Genomic DNA, 26,679 nt, shown 5'->3' with positions numbered 1-26,679 from the left:
TTCCTGCTGAAATAAAGGAAACCCATGCCTCCTGCAAGGCCTCTTCCCTTAGGCTGCCAGTTAGATTTCTATGAGCTCTTGGAGGGGCTAGCAGGGTTTGCAAGGCTCCTTGGTGTGTCTGTGAAGTGAAGGTAGCTAGCTGGTAAGGACCCAGTCCAGGGCTGAGATAGGGAACCAGACTGAGCACAGACTGCTAAACTTGGGGGTAAGTCATAGTGTCAGAGGGCAGCACCAAAGAGCAGAGAGGCATAGCATCATCAAAGCTTTTCTCCTTTTTCATCTTGCTGATACGTGCTTGTTTCTTACAACCATGACAGAGCTGGAGACACTGATGCCTTGTCTTCATTGTTCAGAGACTTTTAATCAATACTGAATCTATTGATAAAGGTTCCTGCCACAAGGCAGCAAATCCAGAAGCAATGGCAAAGAGACCGTATGGCAAGCACACATGCACTGCCTGCCGTCACAGCCTGGGCTTTGCAGTGTGGCGGTGCTCTGTCTCAGCCTACACACAAACACAAATGTGAGGACATGGGTTCCCCAGAGTGACAGCAGTGAAGAGGAGGAAAGCTGACTGAAGTGCCAAAATCTCTCTAGAAACATGTCATCTTTATGGAGAGCACAACACAAATTAGAAACTGTGAATTTTGTATGATACATTTATGCTAAAAATGCTATTTATGATGCATGATTTATAAAGTATTACAACAGTTGGGAAAATAGTATGTCTAGCAAGAAAGCTGTTTAAGAAGCTGTTCAGAAGGAATGCGCTAATTAAGAAAGTATTAAAAGGAAGTATTCCCAAGAAGCCTACTGAAGAATGATTCTTGATACATTCACGCTTTTTATCCAAGAGACCAGGCAAAGAAGCTCAGAAGAGGGCTGTTAGGTCATCACAGTGACCTGAGCTAGACACAGAGGTTGATTCTGATAAGTAGGAAGAAGAAGCATGTTGCCAAGTCAGTCTGGCAACCTCTCCCAGCCAGGTAGCACCTCTGAAAAATTTCCATACACAGTCCAAGAGAAGTGAGTGGGATCTTTTTCCTGCCAAGTTCCAGAGGTCATTTTGAAGACTGGAAGTATCAAAAGCTGGAATGTCCTCTATCCTTTCTGTTTAATGTCCTTCTGGCTAGGGGCACACGGGGGAGAAGTAATCACAGCCTGTCAGAGTTTGCAGATCCCAGCGGGAGCTAGAATTACCATGCAATGAGCCATGCTTCAGGGTAAAGTGGGTGTTCTGCTTTTGGGTACTGATGCTGCTGTACACTAGACAGAATCCCAAAACTGCCCTTCCAACATCTATCTTCTGTAAGGTGACAGGACTTAACAGCAGTAAATAACTAAGTGTATACAGTGAGAGAAACTGGGGAAATAAAGATCAAAGCCTGCCCCACCCCCACCACAGTCTGCTGAAAGAAGCTCAAAATTGGCAGCTGACTGCAAAAAATAAAACAACATTGCAGGATTAATTTCCTTGCAATCCATCAGTGAACTGGTGTCAATGGCATTGATAAACTGTTAATTACGAAATCAATAGCTATGAATTTTTACAGCTATCAGAGCACTGAGGTGGGGGCAGGCTGCCTGACCATGTTCCTGAGGGTCAGCTGGCCTAGAAGCTGAGCTTCATACCAGGAGCCATTCTCCAGCACTGCTTGGGGTACAGGGCATGTATGAGAATGGACAAGGCCCACTACTTCCTCACCTAACTCTGTTTTTGCAGCTTCTGACTGGAATAGGAACCTCACAGGACCCATTAGTACAGAATTTGCCATGCATCCCTTTGCCAGGTCCAAACATTGCTCACTCCATCTTAGCATTAAAATGCATTGCAGAAAAAAAAGGGGGGAAATAAATTTCGGGCACTCTGGGATATCCTAAAATGAATGTGTGCTGTATGCTAACCTAGAGGACTCTTCAGTACATAGGTTGATCAATTTTTTTTCCTAAGGAAAGAAGACCTAGGAATGCTTAAAAATGGACTGTTGACTCCAAAGGGTAACAAATTAAGCATACATCACCTCTACTCTGTCAAAAAATGGGTGATCATTTTGTCTGGGACTTGCTTGCTCTGGGATTTAAGAATTCATCCCTCAGCTCTCTAGAACACACTTATTAAACAGGGATCCCTTGAATTACCTTTGCCAATCCCAGCAGGTGTGTTGTTGGTGCATCAGAGATCAGCCTACTGTCACCTTCTTTAGTAGTAAAGAGTGAGTGAGCTCCCAATTCTATTTTCATTTGTTTGAATTCTTACAACCAAAGGGTCAGATATACACAGGGCTGTATAAGTCCCTGGAACTTGGGTTGTGTGAGCAATTACACCCAGAATTTATCTTTGTGGGAGAGAAGGCAGAAAGCAGTTTTGGGCAGCACAGGTGCTGATCTTAAAGATGAATCTGGTGTTCATCTTGAAGCCCTATCTCTGATCGAAGGGAGCTGAAGCCTGTCCCAAACTGCTTTCATCCCATTTTAGGAATTGGCTGCTTGCATGCAAGCACACACATGCAGGCTCTGTAAGTTTATCCCTGTCAAAAATAAACTAAGAAAAATAACTGACATTTAAAGAATGTGAAGGTTCAGTGTCAAGTTACAACAGAAAAATACACTTGCCCTATTCCAGCTTCCTTACCTGTGTGTCACAAGAAGTTTTACATGAAAAACAAAATCCCATGTTTCACTTTCCTATGTTTCAATACAAATAACAAAGCAGGACTGCGGGGACTCTGGGCTCCAGGACGGTTTGGATGAATGGAGATGAGAGATTTCTGAAGGCTGCTCTTAGAATATCAGGTTTGTTATAGAGGGTGAAAGGTCCTGCTTGGACACAGCACGTGGCAAGGCCTGAGGGGATGGGGTAGGGGAGAGACAAGGGGCAGAGGGAGACAAGAGGATGTTCCAGGAGAGGGTGGAAGTTCCAAGAGAGCATCTGGCCCCTCAGGGACCCCTTATCAGGGGGCTTCAAGGTGGGCTGGAACAAGACTTGGGCCAATGGGGTCACAGACACCTGATGTTTCAGGGGAGGGTTACAGGTGTGGGATGAACCATACATTCTGGGGGTGAGATAGAACAGCCCATTTGACCTTTGGACCTGTCTGTAGGTAAGGGCATTGTTCAACCAGAAGGGGGGGATTGTCTTCATCCTGGCTGTACTATTGTTTTCTACTTGTGCAGTAATTAAGGTTTGGTATCTCAAAACTTGCTACCATTTCAATCTCCGCATTTCCTAAATCTTTTGCCAGGCAATCATATTTACAAGGCTTTCTTGTTTCATCTTCCCTAACACAGGACTTTTGTGGATTATGGTTCTACATAGCTACATTTCTAGCTGCACTAGGAGGGACCAGTGAAGGCAGAGTGATTTTTTTCATCCAGCTGAGAACATGCTTTGGCCTGTGCCTCTTGACCCTTACCTTGGTTTCTTTACTCCACAGCACTGGAAATGGAACCCAAAACATCTGATGAGTGTTGGTTGCTGTGCTCTTTGTTCAGTGTTACTCCACTCCTGTGGAGACTGTCTCATAAGGTTTACTCTGGGCTTAGTCCTGAAAGCACAGTGAGCAACAACAGCAGAGAGTGCTTCTGTTGCACTGTGAAGAACTTGACAGCAGCGTCCAGAGCACAGCCAGGTGAATGTCCCAGTGTGGCACTTCTCCTGTCACAACTGCTACCTTAGCACTTCAACCTCTCTGAGGAGCCCTTTCCCCTGTTTAGTCCTGTGACCCTCCTGGTAGACAGACTCTTTAGCAAGTTGATTATATCACCCACAGCCAGCATTGCACAGAGCAGAGAGGCTAGCCTTGGCCATCTGCCCATCCTGATTCACTGGCAAAGTGAAGGCAGCAATTAAAACTAAAAAAAGCACTATATGAGAAATTGAAAAAGGGAACAAAGTTATGAAGTGCAGTAAAACCATAAGGAAAATGAAGGACATAGGAGGAAAAGTCATGTCTAGAAGAGCTAAGGACAGTAAAGAAGTTTTATAAATATTTAAGGAATAGAAGAAAAATTATAATTTGTAGGGGGGCTCTTTTCAACTAGAGATGATTAACCTATTAATAGCAGTGCAGAGTAGATAGACGTCCTCAGTGGGTATTTCTGTCTTATTTGGAAAAGAGAAGCTTTATATACCTGTGTTATATGAAGATGATGAAGACTTTGTAGTCCATTATTTATGCAAGAAGATATTAGAACTATTAGGACAAACTTCACAGAAATCAGCAGAGCTGGATAACTTGGCTTTAAGTGTTCTAAAATTGCTGGCTGAGGGTCATCCAGGGCAGATTAATGATTAGTAAGTCCTGGTATTTTAAAGAAATTCAAGATGATTGGAAATGTTCTAATGATGCACATATTTTCCTAGGTTTTATCTGATAATTTCTATGCTAGCCTGGTGTGAACCAGGGCAAAAGAAAGGAAAAAATAAAGGTGACATGCAATTAAGACTAATAAGATGGCATTTATAAGACATGTAAATGTGGCACTTAGGGACATAATTTTGTGTTGGACTTGGCAGTGCTGGGTTAACAGTTGGAAGTGGTGACCTTAAAAGTTTTTTCCATCATAAATGATTATGTGATTTTTCTGCCAGTCAACATGATACTTGAGAAGAGAGGTCTTGTCAAACAAACTTGATTTCATTCTCTGATGAGATTACAAGTTTGGTTGATAAAGTTAACTGCACAGACGTAATAGACTTAGGTTTTTATAAAGTACTTGACTTAGGACCACAGGACATTCTCATTAAAAAATTAGCACTATGCAATATCAATAAAGAACACTTTCAATTGATTAGTAACTGGATAGATGACAGATCTCACAGTAGCTATCAGTGGTGAATCATCCCTGAAGGAGTTTTCTCATGGAAATCCACAGGGATCAGTAGAAAAATCAGCTTCTACTCAACTTTTTTATCAATGACCTGTAAGGAAATTTTTTTCTTTTAAATTGCAACTGCTAAGGAGTGGATGGATGGCAGACAGGGACAGAATGGTGTAAAATGGTGAGGCAGTCTTACAGAATCCTGCACCATGTCCTTACACTTCAAGTAATATATAGCCAAAGAACACAAGCATGGAACAGGAAGTTTATCATGTCAAGCTGTTAGGTATAAAGAGACCCAGAGTCATAGGACCCAGCTCAACAAGATCATTCTTTTGAGGCTGAACTCAGGCAAACAGACATTAAGATACGGTGCCTTTTTTTTTTTTTTTTGTGGGGTTTTTTTTTTTTTTTTGTTTTTGTTTTGTTTTTTTTTTTTTTAACCGAGAGAAGGATAAATTATTAGTGTCAGCTGCCAACCAAGATGAAGATTCCCCCTCTTTTAATCCTTCCAGCTTCACACTGGGTGTTTTTCTGTAAAGTGGCTTTAGCCAAACACAGATACTAGTTTCAGGGCTGGGCTGCAAGGGTGAATTCTGTGACCTGCATGATGGAAATTTGGCGAAGAGATCTGATGTGAGACAATGAGACTCAGGGGATGTAGAGGGAGCCCTTGTTACGCAGTAGCTTTAGCGGCTTCCCTTTCAGATGGGACTCCTGAGCAAATCTGTGTCTGGCTGGCTTTGATACAATGCAGCCTTGCTGGATTGAGGGCTGCAAACTTCATCCACACTGTCTCCCAGTTAAAGGGGAATGCAGCATCTCTGGTACCTCAGTATCTCCAGGACAGGGCCAGGCAGCCCCAACCCCAAAGCTTTTTGAAACTGGGATGGGAGGTTCCCTGTTTGTTGTACCTCACCTACACTATGGAGTTGGATGCAAGTGTGGCTCCCTTTTCTGAGCCCATGGCACTGAAGTTAGCTTGCTAGTGGGAAAGGCCTCCACAGACCCTTTTACTGCCTGAAACCAGCAAACAGTCCATCCCTGTCTATTCCACTCCCTACTACAGGGTTAGAGCACAGCTGGGGCTCTAGCAGCAATAAGCCTCATTTCTCCCTTCTTTCCAGCTCAGAGTGGAGCTTTGAGACTGTCATATGACAGAGGCAGAGATTCTTAGGCAGTAGGCTCTAGTCTCCTCCCAGGTAAAATAACAGCATGAGCTTGACTGGCTGGGCCAGGGCTGTACCTGAGTTGGCAAGGGCCAGAGCTTTGAGTGTGACAAACTCCTCCTTTTCCACCTTGAGCTTCTTATAGCGGCGCACCAGTTGCAGGATGGCCAGGTAGAGCTCCAGCAGCCCTGTCAGACGAGAGTGCTCTTCATCCATTATGTAGTCCTCAGCATAGACCAGCTTGTCCTCGTATGGCAGAGAGCGGTACACAATGCCCAGGATGAGAATTTCCATCCAGGCACTCTGCAGAAGGCTCATCTGGTCTCCAAGGGACAGGTTGGAGAACCCTAACAGGGCAAAAGACAAGCAGGGTCAAATGGGTGTGCAGCAAAGCCTCCAGGAAACTTGGGTCCTTAGTTTCCCTGAGATTCAAACCATGCATTCTTCCCTACTGACTTGCTGCTTTAAAAAAAACCCAAACAACTCACTGTAGGGACCCTGTCTCAGTAGCAATCAGCACACATGACCTTACCCTTCTCTTTGCTCTTATGCCCACCCACACTCTCAAACAGGAGTTTTGATGCTCTGATTGCATTTATGGGAGCCCAAGGTTGGTGATAACCTCTTTTCAATGACCACAGCTTCTTTCATAGCAGCAACTCTTTAGTACCACATTGCCTTCCCCCTCTTCCTCTGTAGGTCTGCATTGCAGCCCATTTAGTCTGTCCCAGCTGAAAAATGAGCAGAGAAGAGCTCCAGATGGCAGAAAAGAGGGCTTCTGATGGGATAGGAGGGAATGACACAGGTCTGAATTACAAGTATACTACAATCTCATGTTTTGGCAAAGATGAGAAAAAAGTCTTGCCACAACAAAGCACCAAAATGTGTTCAAAAATGAATACATTTGTGAACAGAATCCTCTTCTATTCCTCATCACATTCTGATCTGCATATCAACAGCTTTGCCTACAACCCTACCCAGAGATAAAAATACCTTTGTGGTGACACTCAAGTACCTAAATCATAGCCAAGCCTGGTAGCAATGGAACAAGCCCCCACAGTGAGCCAAATATTCTTGCCAAATACATAAAGAGCCTGACAGCCCTGACAGCCTGACCCTGACAGCCCCAGAGTCCACTTGAAAGAGTGCAGAGGACAAAAACCAGAAGCAAAGTCCACCTTAAGGTGGGGAAAAAAGTGCATGGGAAGGAAAACTGTCTGTTATGTCCTCCATACCTGGCACCCTTGAAGGCCAGACCATGAATGATCCTGGGAGATGGGCACTCTAACAGTCATTACAGACAGGAATGTCAAGCACAGCGTGTTGGTCCTATCTAGGCAGCTTTTGCCCACCATGGACAGGCAGAAATTGCACTTTTTTTGGCAGCCTGTTGCTTCTAATGGTTCCTAGGGCTGTGAAAGAATGAGACATCCAGGCATGCCTCAGCTGGGAGGGTGATGCTCCACCAGCCTCCCCAGGCAGTTTTCTCCCCAGATGCACATGAAGCCTTGGGGATCACCAGGAGACCTGTGAAACATGACCCTCTATGCAGAAGCCTCCCACCTCCACTGGCTGCATGCAAGGCTCAGCTGGACTTCTTTATCCCACACCCCAACCTGCTCACAGCTCTTGGCCTCACATCAGGGCTTATATAGACAGCCACCATGATGATCATTTGATTTCTCTTGTTATCAAGTTGGCAATTAACAAAAGAGCTGATGATTGCTATATTGACTGACTGTGGGATCTCTTTTTCTATCTGCACTATCTCAGCTGGGGAAGGGAAGGCAGAAGGGTGGGTTAGTGGTATTTATTTATCTCTACGCCATGTTTTGTGTTTGTGTTGCCAGGGGAAGCAAAGGGTGATAATGGCCTGGCAGCCCTTGGACATCCAATTTCCCTTATCAGGCCACTGAATAGAAAAGAGGCCCCAGGCCACATTAATTAACAGATACCAATCAGCTGTCACGTGCTGTGTGTGCAAGGTCTGAGGGGAGCAGTGGGTGGGAGGGAAGAATCAATAAACCATTGGAGAGGAGTGCCAGAGGGAACAGCTGAAGAGGAGTCCAGGCTACCGGGGAGAAGAGCTGCAAATCCAGCTCCATGACTGTGAGAGTGATTCCTGTACAGCACAGCCTGTGCTCCACATAGCCCTGATGAATCCCACCTCTTGCTCGGGCTGGGAGGTGGGTGCCTTGTCCTTTACCTCACCCTTCTGCCCCTTATGCCCTGCACTCAGCGCTGTGCTGCTCTGGAATGCAGCCCTCCTGACTGACTCCAAGTGCGGACTGCTGCAGCTCCAATGCTTGGGATCCTGTCTCCACAGCTCTGCCTGCTGCACAGGGAGCAGCAGGCAGAGAATAGCCCTGAGATTAAAGGTGCACAGCCACTGCTCTACTCTTTAGAATTTGAGATCTCTCCTTTGGTCATCCCTCTCCTAGCTCTGACCATGGAGATAAGTCCAGCATTTAGGCTGCTGCCTTAAGTCCATTTTCTGAATCAGTCGCATGGCCTTTCTGCATCTTCATTCTCCACGTGCATTACAAAAGGCATTAGGCCATTGCCTCACCACAGTCTGCCAACAACATTTCTTAAAGATTGAGAAACAGTTGCGTAGCAGTGTGAGAGGATACAGGACAGGCATGGCTCGTGCTTTTCTGCTACTGAATAAAGTAGAAAATTTGATTTAACTCTAGCAGTAGCCTGTACACACAGCATCTCTATTAATTGCCGTTAATTGCCCTTTCCCAGAGGTTGTTGTGGCAGGTGAGAACAGGAGATACCATGTTTTACCCTTTGCCAAGAAGAACAGAAGAGCTAGCTGCGATTGTCCCACCCACCTGGGAAAGCCCCTGGCCAGAAGCACTCCCAGGCTCCAGCTCCAGCAGTCGAGTGGGAAGAGGGAGCGCTATGGTGTCAAGCCTGGACTTGAAATGTCTGACAAATTGGGCCCCTTTTCCTCCAGTGTTCACACATGTGGAGTGCAAAGTCTAAAGGACTGTCCCTGAATCACTGCAGTAAAGGGGAAATCATATAACTGTCTTCATGCTGTAAGAGTTGAGATCAGGGAAAATAAATGTTAATTTCACCTGGCCAAAATCACAGGCTTGCTATTTATTATAGAATTACAACACTGGGGAATCTCTAGTTGTGAAATTTTCTGTAATTTTACAACTCTCAAGAATTGCTAGGACACAACTGCTTTGCATTCTTTCATTGCCTGTTGATGGCCCAGCTTTCAGAAAATGCCCTTAGTGATCTGTTTCTTGCTGCTTTTCTCAGGTCTGACCCTGAAAGGTGCCTAATCCACCACTGCTCCAAAAGAGAGCCCCTGGCTCCAGCACAGAGCAGCATGCATGTTCCCTCCTTCCAAGGTGCACCTTGAGAAAAGCTGCTTTATTTGCAACAGCTGATGTGATGTTCAGGTTGGGTTTTTTTAAAATTTTATTATTTTTATTATTATTATTTCAGTGGTTTGGCAGTGGGAGCTCCCAGAATTAAAAAAAAAAAAAAAAATCACATAATTTGTGGCAAGTGGAGTTCATAATCTGTTAATTTATTATCATTTCTGTCATCCTGGAGGGCCATTAGCAGAGGTAATAAAAGGAGATGTAATTATAGGATCTGAGGCCACTCCAGACACAGCTGCTGTCACTCCACTAGCCATATTTCATTCTGTGCTAGTACTAATGTCTTCCTGGTGAGAGCAGCAAAACAGCTACCCTGGGAGAGCCTTCATCATCACCCCTCAAGAGAAGTCCTGTCACCCTGCATCAAAGCAAGAAGAAAAGGAGGATGCTGTTCCAAGACCATTTCCATGGGGGAGAGTGAGTAGTGGGGAGTGGGCCTCATACAGAAGGGAACAACCCCACATTGAGTAAGTGTGGCTTTTGAACTCATGGCTAATATGGCTATTGAGCTAATAACATTTGCTAAACACGATTAAACATGTTGTATTGTTATCACAGGAAAATGTGTTTAAGTTTTACTGATTTTATTTGCTAATAAAACTTCTACTTTGGGGTAGAAGTTTGTGTTGACACCTGGCATCCTTCAGGGTTGGTATGACTTTAATGTCACATCTTTCTTTACTAATTCCAGCGTGAATACAAGGCAGGAATATGTGACTTTTTTTCCTTTCTCCATCCTTCTCTGATGAAGAGTTTATGCACAAAGGAAGCAATGTCATGTTTTGCTCAAAATTCTTGGAAGGCAGCAATACAGGGCATAGGTAATTTAGACACCTGGCAGACTCCTGGCCATGCCCTGCTCTGCCCCCTTGCTGCATAACTCACTATGTTTCATACTTGTTGCAGAACTACAAAGTTTTTGTTCCATTATTATGAACTGTCTTTTATTGTCTTTTTTTCTTGGTACTGCTCTCTTATGTAACAATTCTTGAGCTCTCGCCTGTGCACAGTCCTGTTGTAAAATACTCCTGCTGGTCTGAACTGTGCCAGGCTGATTACTGTGGCTGTTACTGTATTGTAGAGCCTTTGATAGGAGAGGAAAATACACAGAGAAATTTGAGATGATGGCAGGTATGTCCTGATTTCACACAAGAGAGGAAGAGCCCCTTTCACAGTGCAGGAGAATCTCTACTAGACTCCTGTTCTGGGACAGTATTGCCAGGATGGAAAACTCTGTAGGAATTTGGCTCTTCCCACAGGCACAAGTTAGGGAACTACAGTAGGGCACTCTGGGTGAACAGAAATAGCCAGGGTTAGAGGGATGTACAACAGCACCTCACTGGACAGCCACAGCAGCTAATTGCATTGCATTAAAACCATTCCTGTTAACACGCCAGGTATTGGGTTAGTAGAGCAATCCAGGCTGAGTTCCCTAATCACCACTGTAACCCTGCTTGTGATGAATCAGCCCCAGATGGATTCCAGCACTAGTGATGGGTATAATCCCTGCAGATATGACAGATCTCATGTAAGAAGGGCATCACCAAGATTAACCTCTTCTCAGAAATACTGTCCTGAAAATGTTTCTTCAGACTTCAGAGTCCCATCTCATAACAATCCCTATTCCATATAGCCCAGAAAACTATTAACTCTTGGGTGCCAGGAGGAACAGTCTACAGAAAAAAAGCGCAAGCAGCTACCAAAAAGCCAAAAGAGAAACAACAGAAAGAAACAAAACACATGGGAAAACTAAACTGTCTGATCACATATGTTAAGATGCTTCATAAAAAAAAAAAAAAAAAAAAAAAAAAAAAGAAAGTCAAGAAGCAAAGCAAAACAACACAGACCCATGCATGCAGTGGAAGACATAGGCAGCATGAAGTAAATCCTGTGATCCTGTATCAGAGCCTCATATATTCTCCTGACAAAAGAAGGGGGAACATAAGGCAGGAGATAACTGAAGTGAGCTGTTTATAAACAGCTTTAGTGAGCTATTCATAGTGAATTTCTGAAGCAATCTTTGGAAAGCAGCCTTGTAATTCCCAAGGATATCCTCAAAGTTCCCTGGCTAACTTTATCCACACAAAAATCCAATCTATCTGTTTCTGGTGGGGCTGGAGAGAGACTAGAGAGAGGGGAGCATTTTCCCTTCCCAATCCAAATCTGAAAAGAACGTAGAACTCAACACTGAGGACCATATCTGCTCCTTCAGCCTCAGCCCACCCTACCTGGAGGTGTGGGACACTTACTATGTCACTCGGTCACACAAACACACACTGCATATAGTCAGTGAGCCTTGCAAGGCCAATCACACTGCCAATAAGTGTCCTCATTATTTGTCAACAAAGAAGCCTTGAGATTTACTGGTAGTAGCACATCGTCCATCGCAATGGGATTTGTTCTGTGACAAATCCATTATGACAAGCTTTCCTGAGTCTGGACAAAATGCCTGCTGCTGAGAAGGTGTGTATCTGCCTTATGAGCAATAAAGTCCAGTCACTGCCATAATATTTATTCAGCTATAAACACAGACCTAGGTCATGTTGATGTAGTGCAAAACTAGCAAAGTCCACCATACCATTCCTAAGGCTGTTTCCCAAGTGCTTTCACTGGGCCGCTCAGTGCTAGATACAGCAGAGAACTTCATTGAATCATATCAAAACCTTCTGTGTAATCCCAGGGCACACACATGTACAGTGATCAATTTATGCACCTCCATCATAGGCTGCACTGGAGTTTGTTACCAATGAGAGCCCGTCTCTAGCAGTATTTTGTAACAGTACTTTCCACCCATCACTACAGGAAAAGGTCCTTGCTGAGACCAAAATTTATAAGCACATAGACAAATGATAGCTCCCTTTGTTGTTCATGCTTACACCCTTGTAATTCCCCATTTACCTGGGATGTGCTTTGCCCAGCCAATGATCACCACCAGTTCCCTGTCTGCCAGGTCACAGAGGGTTGTCAGGGCTTTGATGTCACTCTCCGGCATGGTTGGATCAGGCATGGCATAAATCTTCTCTGGCTCAGCCACCAGCAAGTGGGAGACGATCTTAGTCACTGCACATTTCAAAGGAGAAGTTGTTGTATCTCTTGTGACATAAGGTGAACCCTCCTGGGATAAGACATGACTATAGAGCCCCTAGGACCTCAGTAATGGTTTTGGTCACAACAGAAAACCACACTGCAGCTACACAAGCTGTAGTGATCTGCCTATGACAAACCAGCTCTGCACTGGGATGACAAAAGCAGGAAGCTGCTGTAATGATGTCAGTTCAGTCATTGTCAGGTAGGTCCACTGAGGGGAGAAGGAGATACAAGCAAAAAGTTGGTGGGATGTGGAAAAGTTTAAAGAGCTATGGGTAGTATTGAAGAGAGTAATCAGCATGGGACTGGTTTTGTTAACATGGCTTGGTTAAGGAAAAGATCAGAATATCACTAAATGGATTTACATAATCTCCTAGGAAAGGTCTGGTATTTAACCTTAGCTACAATGAGTACCTGAGCTGTACCTAGGCCTGTCTAATTACCTCTACACTACAATCATAAGAAAAAATTCTAGTACTGTTACCAATACAGGAATTGAAAGTGACAGTTGCTACACTGTACTTTTGGGAGATCAGTGAAGAGAAATATAGTGGTAGCTCAGAGGACCAATACATACATGGCTTTTTAGCTGGGGGAGGGATCTGTAAGCTCAGGTAAGTGCTGCTCTCAGAATCCAGTCTCCTTTTGTATTTCTGACGGCCTCCACGGACTCGATCCAGACGAACACCTGCAGATAAAATGAAAAAGTCCTCATGGTTCCTTAGTGCTTTACAGAACCTTGACATGCATATACTAAAATTTACTAAGCAAGATGTTCCCCACACTCCAGGGAGCTTCCCTCTCCCTCAAGGGAAGATCTCAGAGATTTCACTTGAGATCTCAGCTGAACCCATAAATCTCAATACCAGCTAGACTGCCTCCATCTCTAAGCATGCTGCTCTGAGCTTTACTTTTATCCAAAACATTAATGAACACAGAAATTAACCCATTCAGACTCTTAAATCACTATAAATCTGATGGGCAAATGAAAAGCTTTAGAACTCAATGCCTTCTACATGATCCTGCTTTTAAAAAGAAGGACTTTAAATGTCAATCAAGCTAGAAGTTATAAAAATAAGCTTTTAGATTGTTCTTAAAAATGAGAAGTTAAATGTTCTATAACCTCTCACTGTTTATATCCGAAAAAAGTGACCCTATAGTGTTATAAACGAGATCACACCCCTGGTACTAAAAGTGATTTCAGCATTTATTATAATAAAAAGAAAGGCGGGGGCTGAGCAGGAGCGTTCCTGTTGAGGATGCTGCAGTGCCAGCACTGGGCTTTCCTGAGCAGCGATGTCCCCCAGGTTCCAGGTGGAGCAGCACATCTTCCGTGGGTAAGATGCTCCCTTTTTATCCTGTTTTTGATCCCTTTGGATTGGTTTCTTTTTGGATCCTTCATTTGCTTGAAGGTTTAAGGCGCTTGATTGGCCCATTATAGTTCTGTCCAGGCTGGCTCGTTTCGCTTGGGGGTGGTGCACTTTACTTGGGTGTAATATGGTACATAGAGTACTGTATTTCTTATAACTACCCTTTTAACCCCTTTTACCATAACCAAACTAACAGTACATGCTTAACAATTATCAACTATTTTACTACAGTTTCTAACCTATTTTTAACATATAGCACAGAGATCATGAACTATGAATTCAACAAAGATGTTTCAGCCTTGATCAAGTAAGGCAATTGTAATAAAAGTAGAATTCAAATAAATAGAAACAACCTTGACTATAATAAATCAATGATAAAGATGAAGTAGGGAGACACTGAAGAATTTGTTGCAGCTCTTTCAAAGTACAGTGAAAAAATTCCCAATGACTGGGAAGTACTAGTGCTGGTCACCAGGCAAAAAACCATAGCATCATCAATAGACCAGGAACTAAGTTGTCATATTAGTACAAAATACGATGTTAAAAAGAAATTGTGAGAAAAACCCTACAGATATTTGTGCAGTTATGTTTTTTCTGAGCAGCCATATGGACTCTGATAATCAGTCTGAAACTGGGGAAACTCAGTCTTGCTGGGAGAAATAGTTTTGGGGAAAAAAAATCTTTCAAGGTAAATGTAGGAGTATTTGATTAAAATAAAATTTTGAATTTACACTATACAAGTGCTTTCTTAGAAACCCACAGGAGTGTCTAGTCTGATCATGGGAACCAATTATGTGATAACTTACTTAATCACATTAAGTCATTAATATTTTGCAATCATACTGCTACATAAACCCAAACAACTAAAAGCAAACACTCCACATCAGTTTTGAAGTGACACTTTTGGAAGAACTGGTACACCTGAAAAAATCTGCAGTTGGCTGGCAAATATTCTACCCTAGAAGGAGGCATGTCTGTCACACTGCATTTCAATGCTATGTTTGCTTACTCTGTCAGGGAAAAGGTAAAGCTTTTACTGTGATGCTCACACCAGCCCCACCTGCACCACCTGAAACTGCTACTTGCAACAACACCTAAATCCTGATACTCTTCATGGCTAGAGCACCAAAACCATTTGATTACCAATTGCCCCCATAAGCAACAGGAATATCAGCCCAACTACACTCAGTCTGGCACCAGGATTTCCCACTGAGCTGGAGAAGCAGGAATGAGCAGAGCAAGGGAGCTGCTGCTGTGGGTGGCTGCTATGGGAGGACAGCAGATGTTGGAGAAGATGGAGAGAAAGGTATGAAGCTGCTATAGGTGAACTCAGGTCACACTGAAGAATTTCTTTCCCCTGCCCCATTTTCTATTTCTTACTCTGTCTGGAGAATTCATGGACATCCCTAAGTACCACCTTTCATGGTATACCATTACATGGTATTGTTTCTGAAAATTATGCCTATTGCTTCTTTTACTTCCATTTCCAGTGGCAGGTAGCCTGTGGGCAAGACTCCTTCCTGGGAGCCCAAACACATTTCAGAGAGCAATTTCAAAAAGGACAGCCAGGGAATCCCAAACCTTAGGTTATCTAGGGAGATCCCTAAGGAACAGCAGTAATAAAATCCTGGATGAAGCAAGAAATTTTCACTTCTATCCATGATTTCTTTCCCTCTATAAACATGCCCTTGTTTCTTAAGAAATAAGACTCTATTCCATGCTGAATGAATGACAGCTACCTATAAGCCAGGAAAGAAGGGAGGGACACAAATTTATGGAACTGCCAGTAAACCAAACAATCAGGTATGAAAAATAAAAGGATCATGAATACACTGTTAGAAGATTATAGAGGAATTCAGAACAGGCTGCCAAGACTCAGGGCTGAATCACATCTTCCCAGGACCCACTCAGATAAGGATCATAGCTGGGTGCATTCCCTCACACCAGTGGTCCGGGGAGGGAAAGACGGAGATGCCATTCTCTGCTGGCAGAAACCAACACACAGCCCTCCAGGATGCTTTTGCTGTGCAGTTTGCTAAGCAGCAGGAGGGGAAACTAGGAGGAGTAGGGAGGAAATGGGCGAAGGAGTCTGTTTCCTCCTCCCAAGGAGAATGCCATCCTCCAGTGCTTGGCAGAGGGATGGCTGCACAGGTTGCAGCAGTATTAGGGACCCTCAATCAGATTATAAGGACACAGGGGACTTAAGTGCATTAAAAAAAGATAAGAAAGATGCAGAGAGATTTATCCTCCATCCCTCCTTCCCCCACTGAGCAGATAGAGGTCTGTTTGCCCAAGGACTTCAGCTTGTTAATTTTGAACAACTGTTTGTCCTCCTCTTGTTCCCCTTCCCTTGTGACACTCCTTGAGGCAAACGTTTTCAATCAGCACTTGCAGAGCCACAGTTCTACCCTGTCAGCGTCGCTCTAGCCGCAGAGCCGGTGAGCAGGCTGAGCCCCACACAGCACATGCCAGCTCCAGCTGCTGAGTGCCGTGACCCACAGGTGCTACAGTAAACAAAAGCATTTCAACACTCCAGGTCCCTGACTGTGACGCTCCAGATGTAAACATCATGGTAAAATCCTTTTTCTAAAGATCTGACAGCCTAATGGGTCATATCTAGATGGAAGGAAAGGGCATGGCCAAAAATCAGTACCTGTAGTATCTAGGTACTCAGGTTAATGCCTGCTGCTCTGCTTGATTTCCTCTGTGGTTGATTTTAAGACAGGCAGGTTGGTTACAGTGCACCTCTGAGAGGGACACTGAAGAACAGACCTTAAAATGGAGTGAGGAGGTATGGTGGGTGAGCTCAGAGAAGCAGCATGAAGGAAGACATTAAGCAGAGAAGAAATGGAGGGGAATGTAAGCTGGGATATGAATGGAAGAGAAAGAATGCAAGAAAAAGGAAGACGGGAGAGGGCTGGAGGAAAGCTGAGGGGCATGTAGGCTGTAATCACAAGGGCAGGTTAAACACCACCTGTGCACCCACCTGAGTATTAACTGCAAGGTGCAGCAGCCATGCATGAGATGCAGCTGTTCATGCTGAAGACTTACAAAAGATTTGGTACTGCAGCCTGACAACAAGAAAGCAGCAAAATAAAGCTCCTGCACAAACCCTGTGCTCACATGAATCACAACTGGCCAGTTCAAAGGAGAGAAGGCACCAATCCTACAAAAATGTCACCACCACAGGCACTCCTGGACCCCCGTTTGTGCCAGCAAGGAGTTGAGATCCACAGTATAACACAAAGGAAGGAAAGCACTGCCCCTTGATAACTTATCTTGCTGGCAATTCCTTTAAATTAAGACTGTCTATTCTGGAAACATGCCCTCTCCTCCCATTCCCCTGTATAGCAAGAAACTACTGCTGTTCATTCAATTTTGTTCCCTTTTGAGAAATCCTGCATAAAAGTCCTCCTCATCTGACCTAGCTATGGAGCTGACCCTGGTGTACTCCACAGGTATTGAGCTCCAGTTCCCCCACAGCTGGTTCTCAGCTCCCCAGCCTGCCCAAACCCCTCTGACCTTGCAGGGGGGAGGGCAGGGCCAGGACTTGTGCAGGACTTCTCAGCTCAGCATCCTGCCGGGGCAGGAATGTCAGTTTTCTAAGTGTCCTGTGGGTGCCACTCGTGTTCCAAGCACTCTCGCAGAGAGGTCTGTGCCAGCACCAAGCCTCTGCAGTGGGAGAGCTGATCTGCTGATTGTTCAAGCTCCCTGCACTTCTCTGACATGCCCCTTGGAGAGACGTCTGCCCGACAACTTTGGGATCAGATGTCCCCTTACCGACTTGATAACATCAGGCCTTGGGGTTTTTTTCTTAATGGAAGTAAAATAATTCCATCTTTTTTTAAAAGCTGGACCCAGGCCGAGACTGTTGGGAGTAAAAATAGCCAAGTATGCAGAGGCGACAGCACACACAGTCAGGTTTAGTTTCTCTTTTATTTTCTGGGGACTAAAAATACCCTTAAAAGCTCTGTGAAGCTAAGCCCCGGCCAGTGGGAAATGCAGTCAAGGCCCAATATCAGCTGTCGTGTCAAATTACCAGCCTCACCTCACTTTCCATCGAGTCCTATCACATGCCCATGGATTGATAGGAACAGAAAGATCTATCTTGCCAAAAGAGCTAACGGAGGAGCCAGGCTACAGGGTTTGCATGGTACAATATGTGTCTAGACCAGGAAGGACACAACCAAAAGGAGCACAGGGCAAGTGCTGGCCAGGAAGCAAAAGGGCTGCTTTTGCTGAGCTTCCCTGATAGACTAGTCATGTCCTGTGTCCACTGCCCACCTAATCATTGAGCTGCAGTTTCCAACTGCTCTCCCAGGGTCTGAGCTGAGGTGGTGCTGTGCAGAGCACCTGTCTCCAGGAGCTGCAGTCTGAAGTATATGCATTGGTACTGGCCAAGGAAGCTGGAATGTATAGGCTAAAAGCAGAGAAGAAAGGAAGGGAGAAGGGTTGTATCCAAAGTGTCTCCTACAAAATTTCCCTCTTCCTTTCTGCTCTGAACTTCAGGAGAGACAACAGCATATGGTAATGGGATGAGTGAGCCAGGAGGAAGCATATCAAGGAAACAGAAAGCAGAGAAGACCATTAAAAGTCAGGCCTGCCAAGTTGAGAAACAAATACACTATAGGGAAAAGCATCTCTGCCTAACAGGAATGGAGAGGCTGCAAACTGACAAGGCTCTCCTTTGTTACTCAGATACCAGCTTGGGAATGAGGAAAGATCCCTTTATGCTCTTAGGCTCTAACGCTGTGACAAAGAGGCCAGCCCCTAGATAGTCTTCTGGTAGGTGACTGATGTGATTACCCAACTCATCTGAAATACAGGAAAGTAACTTGAGGGTCATAAATCAGCACCACCAGAAGAACCCAGTGACTAGGCTGGTGCAGGTGACCAAGCCTGGAAATTACACTTGGAAAGAGAGGGTGAAGAACTATCCTGGAGATGAGGGGAAGTGGAGATGAATATCCATCTCCTTTGTTACAAGAGCCTATAGAGAAATTAGATCAGTTCAAGTAGGATGCTGCAGCCTCTTCCACCTTTGATGTTTCAGGGTTATGTTAGTCAGGAAAGTTTCTTCACTGTCAGGCTGACTGAAGAGCCCCTGGACTCAGAGAGACATGTTAGCCCTGTGATACCTGATGATACCTGGTCCCAAAGGCTCTCAAATGCCTTGGAGCAGTGACACAAGGTTCCAGCTCCTCACACACAGAAACACAAGCAGCATGTCCTGAACGGTTGGTCCAAAGCATACAGAGTCAAGTGGAACCCACACAGCCTGCAAACCAGTCCTTCTCCCCTGCCAGTGCCAGCTGCATGGCTGCCAGCTCTGCAGGGCTGTCTGCAATGCTTGCCACTGCTGTCTCGCAAATGTACATCTTTCTTCCCATGCTGAGCCCCTCTCATCTTGCTTCCCCCACTTTGCTCCCTCTGGAAACTTAGGAATTAAAAAGGGCTTCAAGGGCTAATGGGAATAAAGAATACCTCAGTACCTTGTTCCCTGCAACAACTCTCTGTAATAAGCCTCACACCCACATGTTCACCTTGTGTGCCTGGTCCATGCAAATGTTCTCCTCTGATCGATTCCTTCCCAGCCCTCCAGTCTGAAGCAGCTATATTGGTTATGTCACCCACAGCCACAATACCTACACAGCAGTGGGCTGAGGAGTGCAAAAGGAGCAGATGCAGGCACATGTCTGCTAGGAAAATACCAAGGTTGAAACAACAAGATGAATACCAAGGTGAAAACAAGAGGACCTAAAAGCTGACAAAGCCTCCGCCCCACTGACTTTCCAAGAGGTAGAACTCAGAAATAAAGCCCCAAACCAGTGTCTGGAGACCTAGGTGTGATTTAACTACCTTACTTTAGACTTTGATAGCTCCCTTCTGTGCATCTGGGCTCCCTTGACCCACAAGAGAGAAAAAGGCACCTCCGCATTCAGCTCACTGGCCAGACACTTACCTGAGGAGGCATCATGACAGATACTTCTCTGCACTGATTACCAAGACAACCCCTGTGGGGTGAAACCAATGCTATCTCTAGTCTAGTTTTCTGTCTCAGTATATTTCAGTGGAGCAGATTTTGGAACAGGTAGAGGAGCATAAGTATGGATCAAGAACAACAATTTTTGATATGTGATGACACAAAGGAGAGGCCCTCACCACTACATGGAAAGAGGTCTACTTGTGATGGAGGTCCACAGAGGAGAAGGAGTTAGTCCCACCTACACAGCATGCTCTGCTTTGTCCAGCCTCTAACAGCAACTCTGCTTGAGCCTTGAAGCATCTCCTCAAGCCCTCACCTCAGCAGTGGCTTTTCTAATGGTAAGAACTACTGTCCACTTCTTATTGAATTCTTAAATTGGAACAGTTGTGCCAGGAAGTTCTGAATAAAGATCCTCTCAGGATACCCTGCAGGTCAAGAGCTGGCACAGTCTTCAAAGGTGAGTCAGGGAAAGGGACTGAGAATCTCAGCAGAGCTGAGTCACTGGTGCACGCAAGTTATCAGAGGCATATGCCTAAAGTTACTGTAGAGCAGTGGGGGCATATATTCAGTCCCATCCCATTCTTGCTTACCTTGAAGAGTCTTACCTGCTGTGTTGTCAAAACTGCCTAAAAGCTTCTAGGACAATGGCTGGGTTCTAAAAATCCCAGGATGGTTGTTGCAGTTTCTATCTGCTTCCTCTTTTCTGTATACATTATAAGAGCTCTAAGCACAGTTTTGGTGACAGAATACACAACGTATTTATTATAAACCTATGTAGAGGTGATGCCTCTCTGAACCCACCTAGATGTATATGGATGGAACCTGGACTTTGATGTTTGAAAGAATGGACATCTAACTAGGTGTGGTAAGAACCACAAAATTCAAAATGAATGAGAGGAACCAAATTAAACAGATTCATAATCCATTAGATAAGGGAGAAGGTGTAGGGATGGTCCTGGATGTGCCATTCTTATGTCCACAAAACAGATACCAAGTGCACTCACAATTGTACACTCCAATGCACAAGTTGTGAACAGTCCATCTGCTGGAAGCCTCCTCTTTGGAGAATTATCATCAACCTGCCAAAGGCAGCACATGCTCTCTGTCACAACTCAGCTCCAGCCACATTGCAAATGCTCAATTTATGCCTTGGAAAATAGTTGGGTGTGGAAGATAGAGTCATCAAGATGCCACTCACTGCTCCCAGAGATCCTGTTTCAAAGCACAGGGGGTTGCCTGTCTGTTTTTAAACACAAGGATATTTTAGAGAAAGAAAAATAATGTTTTTCCTTCTCTTTTTTCATTTGGATACCTCCAATAGTGATAAAGCTGGCAGCGGCTGGAGGCAGAATACTCTATAAATACAAAGCCATTAAATTGTACACAGCAGCAACCTGATCGGGGCTACCTTTTAATTTCCTGACATGAGCTGGCCACTAACCCAATTACCCAGGGTCCCCGGAGGAGCCCTCATCCTTCCCAGGAAGCACAAAGCAAGAGCCCAAGCATATTGCAGGGATGTCAGCTGAGCTTTCACTGAAATCAAATATCTTTTTGAGAACACATGGTCTGGAAGCGGGAATGGGGGCAGGAGGGAGAGGCTGCTGGAAGCACTTTGCTCCATTGAGAGATTCTTTCACATTAAAACAGAAATTAAACACCCTCCGTTTGGTTACATTCTGAAAAGAAGCTCTGCTGTTGATTCAGTTTTCTGGATTTTAGTAGAAGATGAAGGCAAAGTTGTAAGTGGAAGTGGTTTGAAATCACCAGTGCTTGGAATCCCTTGCTCAGATACTAGATGACTGCATCAAATTTACAACACCACACTGCTAAGTCTGTCCAGGATGACAGATTTGATTCCTTGTGAAAAATTTATGACATCAGCAGCTGGTAAGGGAAACTGAAGAGTTAGGAATAAACACCAGGGCAATTCCACTGTGTACAGGGTTTCCTAATCAGCAATGGTCTCGAAGAGGAGGTGGATTTAACAGACAGCTGCTTCTGAAATGTGGAGATTACAGTCTCACCATCTCGGAAGTGGGGATCACCTCCACATTCACAGAGATGCAGGCACTTAGATAACACAGGGGTTACCAGGTTATTGCAAGTTTCTGGGAGGCAGGGTATTCCCAAAGACACCAGGGAGAAGAAAGAAACGGGAACAAGAAGATGAGCTGAATGAACTTTGTGGCTCTCTTCTGTAGACTTCTCTTGCCTGTTTCAATGCCTGGTGCTGCAGTGTCAATATCCACACATTCCAGCAAACTTTACATCAGAAATAATATTAGACAGATAGGAGTCCAAGAGCGTGGGAGATTTGTAGCGAAGAATTTGGATTCCCTGTTGAATTTTAATATGTTCTCTAGCATTTCTTTTTGAAATGCATTAGGAGCAAAGGAACAAAACCTGGGCAAGGAATGGTTGTACCTGAGCTTTCTACAGCATAACAGTTTTGGGAAGAAGAGAATCATGCAGATAAGATAAATCACATGTCTTTACTGGATAATTGCCTAACTTCTCTCTTGCTGTTAAACCCCCCCCCCCCCCTTTTCTGCATCCAGATCAAGAATATATATCCTTCTGCCTTCCTTCCTTTTATTTGCAGACTTCACCCTCACCCCTCAAGGGTGATTCTTGAGAGCCAGGAGGCTAGGCCTGAGGATAACTTACCTTCAAAGACATTCAGAGTGGGGTAAAACACCTCATACAGGGCAGGTTTCCTATCCAAGGAATCCCCACTCCTGCTTGTAGCACATGCAGTGCATTTACTCCTGTGAACTCCTATCTTCTACTTTCTGAATAAGTATACCTGGTCTTTCACAGGACACATCCCCAGCGTCCTTTCAGCTTTCGCCCTCTTTCTTGGAAGCCAGCCAGTGATGTCTGCAAGAAACTGGGCAGAAGCCACTCATACATCCCAAAAGGTTGCACTTAAGACTCAGTCATGAGCAGGACTCTGAGGAGACAAGTCTCAGTACTAGCAGGGAGCAAAGGACAACTTCAGCAACATAATATACATTACTTCCATTAAGAAGAAAAATAAGACTCAAAAGCTGGGGCAATAATCAATGGTATTTCAATGCCTGGATGAGATTTTTTTTACAGATATTTTCTTTGCTGTGTAGTTTTCTGCTGTGATGTGACACAATTGCATGTGCATGCACTTCATGAAAAGCATTTCCTGACCCAGCTTTGCTTCCTTTTCAGAACTGTTTATGCTCCACTTGGGCCTCTGCAGATGTGCCAGCATAGAACAGGGAACAACACAGCTTTAAAAACAATAAAATCCTTTGAGGAAAAAGTTCTGCAGGGCTTCCACAAGAGAAAGGACCAAACAGCCAGACAACAGCCAGTCTGTTCTCTTTGGTGTAGCATGGTTTGATATGTCTGATACTGTCTCTCCTCTACTTGCCTGTCTGTCATTTCTAGCCAAAGATGAGTTCTGTAATGAGAGGCCTTGATGTTTCATTGCAATTCACCCGTTATCCCCATCCCTCTTCTGATGATCTCCGAACATTTCCCTTTCATGGGCAGTATTGCATTTATGTGACAAGGTTTTGGTAACAGGAGACTGCAGGGGTGGTTTCTGTGAGAAGACATCAGAAACTGCCCCTATGTCCACTCCAGACAGCTCCAAAATGGACCCACCACTGCCCAAAGCTCAGCAGTGCTGGTGGTGCCTCTGCGATAGCAAATTCAAGAAGGGATAAAAGAAGCTGAGAGAGGGGCATGAGCAAATACAGAAGAACAGCCCTACAGATACCAAGGTCAGAGAATAGGAGGTGCCCTAGGTTCTGGGGGACCTGGGGTGCCCCAGGTTCAGAGAGGCAGCAGAGGTGTGGAGGGCAAAATTGTGAAGTCACGTTTAACCAGCCAACTAATGTCCAAAATGAAACCTCTGAGCCCACATACACAAGCATTGTGTCATCTGCAATTACATCTGCCTCTTGAAGACAAACAGAAAGGTTATGGGTGGCTAGAGCATGAATGGCAAGGGTATATTCTTCCTAAAACTGACAAGGTATACTGAGTTTTGAAAAGAGTTTTGAGCAGACAAACTGCTAAAATTTCTCTGTCTATCATTCCAGAAATCCAGAAAGATCTAGATCTACTCTGTAGTGTCCACAGTTAAAGGACTACATTTAGTCATTGGAGGCTCAATTGGAGACAGTGATAGGAGCAATGAGAGGCAATGGGGTGGACAAACCCTGGGATTCCCAGCTCTGAACAATGCCTCTCCACTGCAAGTTGCAGGGTGCACTTTTCCTGCACTGGCCATCCCCCCACCAGACATAGAATCTTCTCCATTTGGGGTGAGCAGTATCACTGGCTGCTCAGGTTTCCCTGATTTCTCCAGAGCAGAGGGGCATGCAATTCTACTGGACAAAGCTGTGAAGCATCTTCACTGCCTGCAGGCTGGTGGTGCAGCAAGGCAAAGAGCAGCAGAGCACAGATTTTCTGGGGACAGTGCAACCCTACATGAACACTGGGATTGGAGTCTGCTGGAATGCTGGACTTGAGATTCAGCAGGTTCCTATAGGAGCCTGCTTGGGCTAATTAATGCTCCCTGGGGACACACTCCAGATGGAAGGGGAAAAGGAGAGACAGATAGGCCAACACTTCAGACATCTGAGCCAGCTGGGCTCTGTGGGCAGAGCTTTCTGCTTGCCACAGTGAGTCTTGCCTGGTCTGCAGCACCACACCAGGAGAACCTGAGACAGCAAAGCTCTGGTGTCCGTGCAGTTCCCTTGCTGCAATACATTGATCAGAGCTCTCTTAAAGAAAGTGGTCTGGATATCTGAGACACCTATTGATTGCTCCATTGGCTCTCTTCCTGCCTTGATCCTCATTCACTCGGCATTGCCTGAATAACCTGCACGTCTGTGTCAGGGCCAGTCTCCCCGGATCTTAAAGGGCTACATTCACAGCTTTCTGCCTAGCTGCAGCCTATGCAGGGAGAAGAGATGTCTGGTAACCCTTATATGCAGCCCTCAAGGGAAGGATCCAAGTCTCCTGCAGCATCAAGCTGAGCATTTCAGGTGCAAAGCAGATCTTGAAGTCATGGTTATTTGTTTTTTACCATCTTTGAGTACTGATGTCTTCTGCTTCAAGAACAAGGTAACGCCACATGCCCAGCAGGCAGGAGGTGGCATGTACATCCTGTAGGGCAACAATAATCAGGAAAATGAGAAGAAATCATGAAGCCCTTTACTAGTTACTAATGGAATATCATATTCTTGAGCAAAAGGACAGTTTCTTTACCCAGAAACATCTCCACCGAATTACAAGCCCAGTGGCTTGCCCAAGGACATCAAGGAGAAAACTGAAAAGAGAAGAACTGATTTCTAGATCTTGCCTTTAACCAAAAGATTGATTTTCTCCAAACTTTTGATAATCAAGCAGGACGAAGAACATGGCTTAGCAACCTTCTGCCATGCATAAACCCAGGGATGATAAGAGAGGTACACCAAGGCAAAGTAGGAAGGGGATCTATTAAAAGGAATAATAATCATAAGCCAAATATCAAGAGACATCTTGTCCTAATGTGAGTTTGGAGACTGCAGAATAGGCTCTCTGGGGAAACCAAAACATCAGGGATTTTTAGAAACAGTTAAACTACTAGAATGGTGCAGTTGGGAACACTCATGCCTTGGCAGAGCAAAGGGATGGATGAGCTAATAGGATGACAGATCAGAGATGGAAAAGACCAATGAACCTTTTCTAATCTGAAATCCCTTGTCAATTCTGCATTTTGAGCAATTCAAACAATTATGGATTTGTTCTTTCTAGAAACTCTTGGCTCTGTGGAGACCAAATTGTGTGACACCATTTTTTCCCCTTCTTGGATCTGGCTTTTAAAGATGTATATTGATTGAATTCTGTATACTAATACTTTGTGCTTCCACCAAGCTTCACATAAAGTTAACTAATTGGTCCTCACAATAATTTTGCAAAGCAAAGCAGTATGACCCTTATTTCTCAGCTTGGGATACTGAGCAAAAGAAAGAAAGAAAGATGCCTGCCCAACATCACTTGACCACTCTGTTAGGACACAAGACTCATATTTGCAGATTGCTAGGGCAGTCTCCTCTGCTCTTCTTGATATTATTGTGTGTGCTTCTATACCACTGCTATCAATAAATCTTTATGCTGTATTTTCCACAGCTCTAAATATTATGGGCAGGATCATAGATACACTAACATCAATATCAAACCACCCTTCCCCAGTGACTTTAATGATGCCTGATCAATCCCTATATGAATAACTAAATACACTTCAGCACAAAAGCAGGCATAGAGTCAAATTTCAGTTTGTCACGAGTAATATCCCACAGGGTTTGGGAGTTCAGACACAGCATGGTGTGAGTGAATTTACACTGCTTTCCAGGCTGACTCTGGTCTGGAAGGAGTTAACTGTTTTCACAGAACTTGGAGGCTAAGACATAAAACCCTTCACAGAACCCTGCTCTGAAGAGTGCTGAACTCCCAGCAGTGGAAGCAGAGATGCCCTGACCACACAGCCAGCACACCAGCACTGGCTCCTGTGACTGTTCCCCCAGCTGCCAGCTCCAAGAGACTGAACTGCTCAGAAGCAGCACAGCACAGACACTGGCAGCCAGCAAGCCTGAACCTGTGCTGCTGCTCTGCAGAGTGCCTGGAGCCACTACAGGCAACTCAGGTTGTTTTGTGGGATTCATATGAATAGGCTACAGTGCATTAACAACCTGTACTCCCACTAAAGCCAGTGTCACCAGTGTATATTTGCTCTAGTGGGTAATGGGATACATTCCCTCCCTGAACTACCAACATGAAGATAAGCAGGTTTCCAGTGGTCT

General features: G+C 44.7%; 1 protein-coding gene across 3 annotated transcripts in view; it reads right to left on the bottom strand.

Annotated features, from left to right (window-relative positions):
- Window positions 1-26,679, bottom strand: part of ESRRB (estrogen related receptor beta) — a 137,753-nt gene that overhangs the window by 14,039 nt on the left and 97,035 nt on the right. For all 3 annotated transcript variants that reach the window (XM_030274740.4, XM_072930288.1, XM_041716812.2), the window contains 3 exons: window positions 13,065-13,175; window positions 12,299-12,460; window positions 6,068-6,337 (listed from right to left, as the gene is read on the bottom strand). In XM_030274740.4, coding sequence (XP_030130600.4) covers window positions 6,068-6,337; window positions 12,299-12,460; window positions 13,065-13,175 — 543 coding nt within the window. The remainder of the gene's footprint in view (window positions 1-6,067; window positions 6,338-12,298; window positions 12,461-13,064; window positions 13,176-26,679) is intronic.

This window comes from Taeniopygia guttata, chromosome 5 (assembly GCF_048771995.1).
Source record: "Taeniopygia guttata chromosome 5, bTaeGut7.mat, whole genome shotgun sequence".
In the NCBI taxonomy this organism is placed as follows: domain Eukaryota; kingdom Metazoa; phylum Chordata; class Aves; order Passeriformes; family Estrildidae; genus Taeniopygia; species Taeniopygia guttata.
Note: the sequence above shows the minus strand (reverse complement) of the source record. Positions and strands in the feature narration are given on the sequence as shown.